General features: G+C 39.1%; 1 protein-coding gene across 1 annotated transcript; it reads right to left on the bottom strand.

Annotated features, from left to right (window-relative positions):
- Positions 1 to 131: 131 nt before the first annotated feature.
- On the bottom strand, positions 132 to 11,261 carry LOC144514142 (cadherin-1-like; the record flags this gene model as incomplete). The annotated part of the gene is made up of 5 exons (XM_078245340.1): positions 10,890 to 11,261; positions 3,875 to 3,985; positions 1,924 to 2,079; positions 988 to 1,132; positions 132 to 304 (listed from the first exon to the last, which is right to left on the bottom strand). Coding segments are annotated over exons 1-5 (636 nt in total), but the record flags the coding sequence as incomplete, so codon positions are not given.
- Positions 11,262 to 12,655: the final 1,394 nt, after the last annotated feature.

The raw sequence follows: 12,655 nt of genomic DNA, 5'->3' as shown, positions 1-12,655 counted from the left end.
TCTACCAGTGTCTCTCAGCACGCCGCACAGAGACGGACACAGTACACTAATGAAAACAGAAGTTTTATCTTTTTCATTTCAATAGGGTGAAAGTATGCAAAGACAAGTGCAATTTGTTTTAGAAGTCTCACCTCTCTGTCTAGTCCACTGGCACTGACCCTGATGACTCCCGTGACTGGGTTGATGACAAACAGGAAGTCACTGGGCAAAGTTGGCTCCTGGCTGATAAGACGGTAGCGGATATCTGAGTTGTCAGTATTTGGCTGGTCAATATCTGTGGCCACAACCTTAATCACCTCAAAACCTGGGGAGATGGAAGTCAGAAGTGAAAACTAAGTACAGACTTATCAAAGTATTCAGAACACTCCATAAGAGAGGGGATTTACAAAATAAAGCTGGGCCATACAGAGCTAACAGTATGTTGGTTTTCTTTCCAATCTAACATGCATCTGGTGATCATGGTATGTGTAGGGTTAAGGTGTCAGTTAAATCATTTTGTAGTTTTGTCATCCCCCATAGAATGGACTAAAATTACCCTTAGATATAAAAAAGGAGTGTACAATCTATGATTAATAATTAAGGCTAACTACTTTAATGCATTGCGTAAACAGAAAACAAAGGTAGATTTAGACAACTACCAGATAAAGAGTAATGATCAAGATGACAAAGAGTCCAAAGTTGTTTCTGCAATCAGATTTAGCTTAATATGTGTGCTCACTTCAGTGGCAGCACACTAGTGTTTTTTAATTGGCATTTTTCTGGGCACAACATTGGCCTAGACCCCTATACTTTCAACTGGAAAGTGTTTGTCGGTTGTTTAAACTTTGAAACTTAGTTTTTTGAAAATTTGACTTTTTTGTTCTTCTTTTTTATATCAAAGTAAAAGGTCAAACAGTAAAAGTCCTATCCTGCTGTTTTGTCTTGTAAAAGGGAAACATACTCTGACATACATCTTTTTCAGGATTAAATGAGATCCACTAACAGTACCTCTTGGTGAGGCCTCAGCAACTTCTCCCAGAAAGATGTCTTGAGCGAAAGTAGGTCTGTTGTCATTCTGGTCAATTACTTTCACTGTAATATCCATAGGGGCCTCAGCATTTCCTGAACCGTCTGCTACAGCATGTGCTTGAAACTGCATACGACAAACACATTTGTATTATAATAATGTGCATGCAAGAATACTCCATGGAGATGATTGGGCATGGATCATACAGAAAGATACATACTGATTCAAGTAATCCTGTTATTGACCAAAATGTGAATATGTGTCACCATGTTCTCAGTTGAACTCAGAGTGAGAGCCTTTGAACTTACATAAAGTTTTACATGTTTCTGAGAGCCAGACATGTTTATGTAATTTAACAATAATCCTGGCATCTGAAGATTTAATAAACTGAGGGAAATTGAAATATGACCGAGTTATGCAAGGAATTTAGTTATAGAATTATATGAATTCACATGCATGAGCCTGTTACCCTCAGGAATGATGAGCACAAAAATGTGACACAAAAATGCATTTAGCCATATTTTAGCAAATATATAAATATGTTTTGGCAGGTTTTTGTAACATACAGAGCAGAGGAAGGGCAGCAGAGAAATGGATTTTCTTGCAGGTGGGGTGTGAGAAGTTTCTTTTGATATTTGCTTTTTAGGCCTTAATATTACATTTTTTTTTTTTTTTTATTGAATTAAAGTTAACCATGTTTTCTGAAGGAGCAAATACCAACAGGGTGAATGTTTAGTACCAAGAGTATACATTTTGGGTAAAGTATAGCTTTAAAGATGTGCTGGAAACTAATATTTAAAACTAATGAATTCTGAAGGCAAATGGAGTACAAAGTGTGTTAGGATGACTCCTGGCCTGATCCTGAAAAATTAAACAAAGAATGTGTGTGTAGCACTAACATCAGAGAGGATGCTCACCATGTAGCTGTCTTTCTCCTCTCTGTCCAGTGGTTGTGTGAGATACAGATTACCAGTGTTTCTGTCTATGGTGAAAAGGCCAACAGGAGGCTGATCAGCTCCTGGACCAGTGATGCTGTAGAAGATCTTCTTCAATTTATCGGCATTAGAACGGATCTGGACACCACAGGCCTGAGTTATACCACTCTCGCTCACTACAACAATAGTCACAATATTGTTAAACATACAGTAAGAAAGCAATGCAAAAGTATTTGATTTATACTGTTTTTACATTTTTGAGGTACAGAAACCAGGAGTGGCCTCGTTATAATATTCTCCATGCTGTTATCAAGATCACAAGTCAATTATGTTGTGATCTCTCTGGCTAACAGCTCTGTTAATCATATCAGCCATGGTCAACAATCAACAACTATGCTCTTTCATTATCGCAATTGAAAACATTTTGATTTCTCCTGATGACAGGATGATAACAAGTAACTTAGTAAGACCAAGAAAACAAGGTAATTAACTTTTTATCACAAGTTAACCGTTAAATAAGTATAACAATGGTTTTATTTAGGGAGGAGTTGGGAGAGATGCAGACAAGAAAATTGAAAGCCCTATTTGAATGTACTGTAAATAAGAAATAAAAAATAAAAAAATGAAATACAACCCAAAATAATAGTTTTTTTCGAGTGCTAGACAACAGTGGTCACAACTGAAGCCACATGTGCAAAACTCTAACTACAGTCTGCATTACCAACAGTCAGCTGAGCTAAACAGTTCACATCACCTGCAAAACTCTTTCCAAGCAACACAACTCTTCACTCACGTCTCAAAACAGGCTCAGTGCAGCCAAACACTCAGAACAATCCTGATCTAGATAACACACACTGTCACTCAGAACACACTGAGAGTAAAAACACTAGCATCAAACACCAATACAGAAAATACAAACTATTCATCTTTACAGTTTGAATAATTTAAGTGACTTCACACTAATCAATAGCTTATTTAAAGAAAAGAGTGACATTCTTTCACGTGAACATTTTTATTTTATAACATACCAGTTTTTGTAGGAAACAAAAAGGAATGAAAATCAGCAATCTGCTTCAATAGATATATCATTTTATTTTGTCTGTATTAGTTTATGTAATGACTGGAGAAAAAAAATTAGAACCAAAGGTACGTAATAGCAAAAAACATTGAATGACCTGGCTTGCCATGCACCTGCATCATATAAAAATACAAATGACTGTGGTGTTCCCATTGCTATAACCTCCATTACTTTGTGAAAAACAGTAAGTCCACAGTTTTACTATGGTAAAGGCAGTGTTTTTCACATTTTGTATAACTGAATGTATGTAACCTCAGACATCTTACCTGGACATATTGGTATCTTTGCTCTTTTACCTGTTCACTGTTTCTCTCAAACGGTACAGTGTATAACTGTTTCATTCTTATTTAATGTTTCTTTATGTCCAAATAAGGTGAGCTTTCCCTATATACTGTATATACAGTATGTGTTCACTAACAAGTCTAAAACAAGAGAGCATTGCAATCAGCAGTGTTTGAAATGCACCAGACTGAAGTCCATTCTGTTTTGAGAGTGTGGTTAACAGTTTTAACAGCAGTGTGTTAGCATTTAAACAAAGTGCTGTAGATCCACAGTGTTGTGCAGGTTGTGGTTAAAGTCATGGGATAAGTCTGTAGAGTTTTGAAAACTGTGTTCAAGCAATGAAAAACAAACTAGAGTTTGGTTCACATGAACTGCTGCTGTCCAGACTGTAGTTAGAGTTTTGCACATGTGGCTCCAGTTGTGCCCACTGTCGTCTAGCAATCGAAAAAAAATGTAATTTAAAATCCGAGCTCAATGACGGCAGTAGAAACCAAAATGGAGTCATCTTTTTCAGAAACAAATATTAAATACAGTTCAGTACCAACGAGTACGAGCGGCTTTATTTCCTCTTACCTGAGATACTTTTAGGGGGTAGGGTCCTCGGTCATTCTCAACGACAGTTAGTTCAGGAACAACCCATTCTCTCTTCCTCCTCCTCAGCCTCTCACCCTCAAAAGCAGAGACCTAAGAGAGGAAAACAGCCTTTTAATTACTAATAATCTAGATGTACAGAAAATGTGCAGGCTACAAGAAAACGTTTTCAGTCTGATTATGAGGAAACTGAATATGGCATTCCTTGTTATTAAAACAGTATTTAACACTAGTGTAATTCACAACGGAGGTAGATGAACTAAAAAGACACAATGAGTCACATGGTCTATTCAGGATGGGCAACTAACACAAATTTGCATTAGTAATGAATCTCTCAATTAATATTTTTCGATTGATCATTTAGTTTGGTCTCAAAAAAGTCAAAAACTTTGAAACATGAATCAATTATCAAAATTGTTGCTCTCTGTCTATTAACTATTAAAACCCTGAAAAAGGGTTCTAAAAAATGATACTGTAAAAACTATAATTTGTACATGTAAAAAACTTTATCAAAATGTTAACATAATGGTGAAAACCATTGGTCGTTCTTACGCTTCCATCAAAACAAATAAACACATCATTATTTGATCCTGTTACTTAACTAAATTTGCCAACCACAAACTAATCTAATCTAATTGAATATTTGAAAATGAACTCAAACATTACATTTTATCAATTTAATATTCTAAAAACAAGAAAGGTATCAAACCATCAATCTATCCACTAAAGGATCTTAATGAACTGACTTATTTGTTATTTAATTGGGATCCCCCTGACTTTATGTATGTTTGTGTTTTTTCTTTATGCTCTGACTGCTTGTCTTTGTATGTCATTTAAATAAAGACATTAAAGTGTAGACTCACTGACTCCTTGATGGGAGGAAGAATATAACTCTAAGCTAACTGCAAGCAGTTATGACGGGGTCCAAGCCTCCCCGGCACGAGTCTGATGACCCGTGGAGCTTGTGAAAGTGGAACCCAAAGCGTGACGGACGCGAGGCAAACGTCAGGAAATATCATGAAGTGTGACCTACAAGGTCTGTAGTAAATTGAAATTTCACTCTGTTTTAGGCCAAAACTCAGCTACCTCGATAATAGCGCCTCCTAAGGGCTGATCTTCACCAAATTTGGTACAGAGCCTCAAAGTGCCATGGTAAACATGAATTTTAAGGTTAGCATTGATAGCATTTACTGTGGCCATGAAAATGCAACGGATTTTGCCGGCCATTTTTTGAGATTGTTGCGGCCCAAAATGCCTGATTTGTGGGAGCTTTTGTAAAATTGGGTTAAAAGTTGCGATGTCTTTTGTATGTTTGTTGCAATGAAGTTGTGGGAGACAGTGAAAGTTGTATAGTTCTTCAAAATAACCTTACCAAAAAGGCTGGTGGATTTAAGACAAAAAATCCACCACATATATTGAATGAATCAAATTTCAACATATGTGTCAGTGGCTTGTTGATCTTTACATTGTTGGTTAATTTCCTATACTGGCCTGGGACAACACGTTCTCACACCCATCTCGTAAAATATGGACGCTTGGTCAGGTGTCTTTGTCGTTTTTATTGACGCTGTCTATTGCCGTCCCTTTAGCGCCATCCCTTTAGCGCTTTAAGTAAACGCGCTTGGTCGGGACTATTGCCGTCCCTTTTCACGCAGTTATGTTAAGGAAAAGGTCGTGGGTGGGCTTACGGTTCCGTGACACGTGGGAACTACGGGGCGGTTGGGTTTAGGAAAGGGTCGTGAGTGGGCGTACGGTTCCGTTACACGCGGGAAGAACGGGAAGGTTGGGTTTAGGAAAGGGTCGTGAGTGGGCGTACGGTTCCGTTACACGCAGGAAGAACGGGAAGGTTGGGTTTAGGAAAGGGTCGTGGGTAGGCGTACGGTTCTGTGACATAACCGTTAACCGATAACTTTATGTCAGGGCCATCTGAGGATGCTATGAGCCAAGTGTTAATGCACTTTCGTAGTTAATATGAGGTAACTATGGTAACTATGGTTTGACAAATGCATTAATTTGTGTCGCATTAATTAATTAATTTGTGTATTTTATTTAGGAAGCCAGCCACTACTGTGTTTCAGTTCTAAACTATTGGGTAACACTTTATTTGAAGGGGTGTGCATAAGACTGACATGACATTTACATTTTACATTTACCTAGACAACATAAACTGTCATTAATATAATAATAATAATAATAATAATAATAAATTTACTTTATATAGCGCTTTTCAAGGACTCAATGTCACTTTACAGGGAAAGTTAGAATACAAAAACAAGGCAAAACAAAGCATAGGCAGAGGTAAAGAGATGGGTCTTGAGGCGGGACTGGAAGATGGTGAGGGACTCAGAGGTGCGAATCTCTTGGGGGAGGGAGTTCCAGAGTCTGGGAGCTGCCCTGGAGAAGGCTCTGTCCCCAAAACTGCGGAGTTTGGACTTGGATCTGAGAGACTGTGAGGGTTGGTACGGGAGAGGAGGTCAGTGAGGTATGAGGGGGCCAGATGGTGGAGGGCTTTGTAGGTGAGAACAAGGATTTTGTAGGTGATCCGGTGGGAGATGGGAAGCCAGTGGAGTTGTTTTAGGACTGAAGTGATGTGGTGCCAGGATTTGGTACGGGTGATATGTCGGGCGGCTGCGTTCTGGACCAGTTGGAGTCGTTTGATGTGGATAGAGCCGATGCCATGAATGGAGATGAAGGCATGAATGAGTCTTTCAGCAGCAGGGGGTGTGAGAGAGGGTCTGATTTTGGAGGTGAAAAAAGGAGGTTTTAATGACATGACGGATGTGGGGCTCAAGGGAGAGGGTGGAATCAAAGATCACGCCAAGGTTGCGGGCCTGGGGAGATGGGGAGACAATGGTGCCATCGATGGTGAGAGTGAGGTTATTGTTTTTGCTGAGTGTGGATTTGGAGCCTATGTGGAGGAATTCTGTTTTATCACTATATATCGCTTTATATGTCATGACAAGCACAATTATCAAACTTTAATAAACTATTTAGCTTTATGTGTTAACATTACATTAAACTGTCATTAAGAGGTTGTTTTTTACATTGGTTGTCGTGAGAGCATTATAATTGTGTCATGAATATTTTTCATTGACCTCAAGTAAAATGAAACAATATTGGCCTGTCATGAAGTTTGACTTCATCATCAAATGCTCATATGACGGTGTCATGAATAATATCCTTGAACTAGTGGAACCATTTGGACTTGTCATTAAGATGTCATAAAAGTAATAAAACCAGTTTGGCGACAGTAAATGCAGTACTGAGGTGATTTATTGAGTTTTGGACTTGTTGCTAACTATGGTTAGCTGCCATTAGCTCGGTTAGCTGTAAGGTTACAACTGTCCAATTTAGCTGACTCAGCCCTGGGCTGCAAAGAGCTAAACCCGGAAAGAAAACCATCTTGGTGTGCATTCCCTGTCGTAAACTGGCCTGTTTTTAGTCCCGGTCTGGCGACACCGACTCAGTCAGCTAAACCGGTAGCATGGCGGAATTAATTGAATCCGATTGAATCGCTCCAAAACTGCCTGGCGGACACCCAGCTTAACGCATCTTCAGCGCTATTGGCTACTGTAAACGCTAATCAATATCTGCGATGTGACAAGTCCCTCCCTACTTGTTGCCTTCGTTGGTTTGATTGGCATTAGGAATGCGATTGGTTAGGGTAAGAATACCAGGGTTGGCCAATCAGAGGCCGAGTAGGGTGGGACATGTCTTCACCATCAAATTTGCTCGGCATTAGCCGTTAACGGAGCTTTTGGTGTCGGTAACCACGGCTAGATGGATAGGACCAAACATAGCAGAGACCAGTTTTTCGACTGAGAATACACTACAGAGACGATTTTCTTCCCGGGTTTGGCTCTTAGCAGCCCTGGGCTGAGTCAGCTAATTTAACAGCTGTACAGCTGACTGAATTCACTAGTTAGCTAACGGCAGCTAACTACAGTTAGCGGATACATTAGTATGCTGCTGTAAGCTAGTTTTAGCAACAAGAAACCTAAAGCTAATGTTATCCATTCAAAATTCACCTCGGTACTGCATTCACTGTCGTCAAACTGGTATTATAACTTTTAAGACATCTTAATGGGAAGTCCAAATGGTACCGTCATATAAGCATTTGATGGTTCAAACTGTTTCACTTTATTTGAGGTTATGGATAGGGATGCACCGAATACAGGATTCGGCTTCAGATTCAGCCGAATATTGGGCTTTTTGAGGGAGTTCGGTTTCTGCCGAACCTTAACATGTTTTTCCACCGAACTAAACCCTACACTTGCACTACGTGCGCTACGCTGGTCGATGTAATAACCCTGCCGTTGATTAGGGGAAGAGGTTTACGTAGGTGGACCGTTCAATGCAGTAGGCTGTGAGAAAGTGAAAATTTAACTTGTGAGCAGAAAAAGTGTTGTTTGGCAGTACTTTCAGTCAAAAGAAGGTGATTCAAGTTGAGCTACATGTTCAATTTGCAATGCCGATTTGTCTCGTGGTGGCAAGGACCCTAAATAATACACAACATCGCTGCTGTTAAAACATTTGCGTATGAAACATCTGAAAGAATACGAGTTGTGCATGAAGGAATCTACAGACAGCAGCCAAAATGTAGCAACTTCAGATACGGCAAAGGAAGGACAGTCACATCTAAAAACTTGTGTTAACCAGACAGTGCCTCTCCCGGTAAATGAGTCTCCCTACAGTGGGAGCGGAGCAACCAAACCGCCGGCTGCTGCTCGTTAGCTAACGTTAGCTTTCTAATTTCACCTACTCAACATGCTTTCATCATACACTGGTCAGCGAAAATTTGCCAAACAAAAATTGTCACTCATCGGGCGATAGCGATGTGCTTTCCTACGATGTATCGGCAGAATCTTAACCAGTGGATTCGGTATTCGGCCGAACCCCAAAAATCTGGATTTGGTGCATCCCTAGTTATGGATATTATTCATGACACCGTCATATAGCTAAGCATTCGATCATGAAATCAAACTTCATAACAGGTTCAAATTGTTTCACTTTACTTGAGGTCAAGGAAAAATATTCATGACACAATTATAATGCTCTCATGACAGCCAATGTAAAAAATAATTTCTTAATGACATTTTAATGTAATGTTAACACAGCTAAATACTGTATTAAAGTTTGATAATTGGGCCTGTCATATTTGTTAGGTTATGTTGTTTAGGTTAATGTCAAGTTGTCATTACAATGACATCGACAGGTTATGTTGTCTATTTTAATGTAAAGTTGTCATAACACAGATTGTTGGGTTACACTTTACTTGAAGGTATCTACATAAGAGTGACATGACACTGTCATGAACGTGTCATAAACGTTTATAAACAAGTCATAAACGTTTATGACATAACGCTTCTTTTAGTCATTTGGTTTTTGTCATGACAAGTTAGGGTTAGAGTTAGGGTTCATGTGTCATGACTGTCATTACAGTGTTATGTGTTCATGAAGGTGTCGTGTCACTCTTATGTAGATACCTTCAAGTAAAGTGTTACAGATTGTTGTCTTCACTAAAGTCAAGTTGTCATGACAAAGACACCTCGGACAATGCTAACGTTGCATTAAAAGTGTCATAATTTACCAAATGACAATTCATGAAAATAGTCATGAACACTCAAAATGACTCCTTCATGTTCATGACAGCTTTCATGTCATAATAATGACAGTGTCATGTCTGTTATGTTGATTTGATCCAGAAAGTGAACCAAATAAGCATTGTGTTTCTGTTATCATTTTGAGCAATCCCACCTCCCAATATTAAATAATTAATTCTGTGCACACTCATTTATTAAAGTCAACCATGAAGAAACATTTACATGCTGTTGCACAGTGCTGTCGTTACCATTTTTCTGGGGAAATCATGATGTTGCAGTCCATAATCCATTTAAGAGTGATGATCCGCAGCCGATGTTAATCTATTTTGTTTGATAAAGAAATCAGGGCTCCAGACTGCGACCAAAAGGCATTTTGCGAGTAGTTTTTAAAACTAGTTTTTATAAAGTTGCTCACACATGTGCGACCTTAAATTTTGATGATATTTTTTTTAACTCATGTTGAAAAACACTCATTTTTACTCACTGTTGTCTCGGCCTCAGAAAAAAAGGACTGGATTTTATTATAACACCACAACTGCAGGGATATCACTTAATTACCTGTGCATTCACTGATTTATTTGCATTTTTACATCAACTCATCATCTCGTCAAATCAAATAGTGCTTGTGTGTTGACTTTTGTTTTATCTCCTACACTCCTATTTTAATCTAGTACTTTAACTTAATGTGTTTAACCTATGTTTCCTATTTTTCTGTGTCAACTTTTCTTGACCCTGGTCTCAAGACTCTTATGAAACTTGTTTTTGACTTGTCTTTCTGCATACTTGCAGTTCTGAACATCAGAACTATGTCTGGGAGTCACTCCAACAACTAGTTACATAAATGATTGGAAGAGCATGTGGAGTTTGAGTGATCACATATGGGGATGTTGTTGCTGGGATGTCCAATGAGAAGTGGGGGCCTGTTTTGTGGCCATGGGTAAAAGGAACAAATGCTGAAGGAAGGGCAGTCATTTTCCTTCAGGGTCTTTCGATTGAATAAAGATCTATTATTGCACCATCCGTTCTCCCTGAAGATTCTTTGATTTGACGAATCAACCTAGAAAATCCACAACAGTGTTTTGAGTGTCCTGCTTCCTCTCTGGCTCGCTCATTACTCAATCTTTCCCACACTGGCTGGTAGATACTTAGGTAGATACTCCCCTTTCCGTGGGATTTTAATCAGATAAGATATGATTGCTATTTCAGTGTTACCAAATAAAAGACAGAGAGGAGGGAGGGTGAGCCTGTATGAGGCAGGAATAAAGTACATTGACAGTAATAATACTTTGTTTACATTTCTGAATGTGCATTTGTTAAGCACCATTATTTAAAATGTGACAGTGAACTAAAATAAAACAGCAAATTGCAGTTTCTGTATTCATTTTTTTACTCACCTGTAAAATGGCGAGTAAAATGCCCACAACCGCAAGCCCAGTGGTCCCCATCTGTTTCTGAATAATAAAAACAATAAAAGGAAACAAAATGAACTATAAGTATATTCCTTTGAAAAGTTTCGTCGTGGCTTCTTTGTCTTTTCTCCTGAAGGTAGGTTCAGCTGAGCAAGTTGCTGCAGGCACTTTCAGCGTATGAACACACCTAAAGAGACGGATACCCGCAGTTTCTGGTACGTCCTATTCCTAAATGGGTAACAGATATACAACAGAGCAACAGCGTTCTTATTCACCAGCAATGAGCTGTATCTGAGCTAAGTGAGCAGCATTCTACAACCTTAAGCTCTGCTCTCTCGCTTTCTCTCTCTCTCTCTCTTTCTCTCTCTCTCTCTTTCACACACACACACACACACACACACACACACACACATTGCGTAAAATGTGTTTTTTTCTGATATTGACAACATATTTTCATATTTAATGACGTAAGAATCTGATTTTAAACTACCCTGTGGGAATTAAGATTCCAAGAATGGTTGTTCATCAAGAATGACCAAAGAATATGGACTCCTGTCATTAGTTTGAAACCTTTTGAAAGTGGCAGTAGAAGTTTCAGGTTCCCCATTTTCATGAAACTAAATGTGATCCTTATTCAAAATAGTGCGACAGGGCCAGGGCTCCAGACTAACTTTTTTACTAGGAGCACTGTAGCCCCTAACTTAAAATTATATGGGCACAGACAACTTCAGAGTGCACAAGCTTAAAAACACCTGCAATGCAATTTTCCCCATATTATAATTGATAAATGCTTTAGTAATTGTTGTGAATAACGTTACATTCCATTCTGTGAGAAGTTTGAAGAAAGTCGTTCTCACGTTTCATTTGTATCCTAGAATGCAACACTGTTTTCCTATCTGTGTGAACAGACCTTGAGACAATCCTTCCTCCCATCCTGACTCTCTTATCTTACTACGCCTCAACTTAAAGTGCTCATATTATGCTCATTTTCAGATTCATACTTGTATTTAAAGGTTATATCACAAAAGGTTAACATGGTTTAATTTTCAAAAAACACCATATTTTGTTGTACTGCTCATTGCTGCACCTCCTCTTTTCACCCTGTGTGTTGAGCTCTCTGTTTTAGGCAAGGCAAGGCAAAGCAGCTTTATCAGGAGAGACTTAATTTACAGATATGCAAAAATGATTTATTGTACAACTGCATGATAAAATGTAAAAAAGAGATTAGACTCCATCGAATTAATAATATTTTTTAAAGGGGTAGAGAAAGGGAAGTTTGGGGTCCCCTGCTGGAGCTGCTACCCCCGCGACCCGACCCCGGATAAGCGGATGAAGATGGATGGATGGAAAGGGGTAGAGAATGGGAACATAACCCCCCGATGGAGTCTAGACACTGGTGGTGGCGGAGAAGGAGACCGGAGACCAGACCGACGGGACAACGAAGCGATCAGCCAGGAGAAACATGATGACTGGAGGATGGCAGTGGAGGTGGAGGGTTGAACGCTATGCCTGGAACGACAGCTAACAGCACAGGGAGAACATATTTAAAGCAGAGCTGTAATGCTGTGATTGGCCCTTGAATATTGTGGCCATGTCTGATTGGTTTAACTGAAAGTATCGCTACTAAACAGCTGATTTGATTTAAGAAGAAAGAGTAGTGATTGGGTAAACGAAGTCTTCCTGCAAGAACTTACGCTGAGCTTCATTTGTATAGCACATTTCAGCAACAGGGCAATTCAAAGTGCTTTACA

This window comes from Sander vitreus, unplaced genomic scaffold (assembly GCF_031162955.1).
Source record: "Sander vitreus isolate 19-12246 unplaced genomic scaffold, sanVit1 ctg466_0, whole genome shotgun sequence".
Classification (NCBI taxonomy): Eukaryota; Metazoa; Chordata; class Actinopteri; order Perciformes; family Percidae; genus Sander; species Sander vitreus.
The sequence above is the reverse complement of the archived record's forward strand: the minus strand, read 5'-3'. Positions and strand labels throughout refer to the sequence as shown.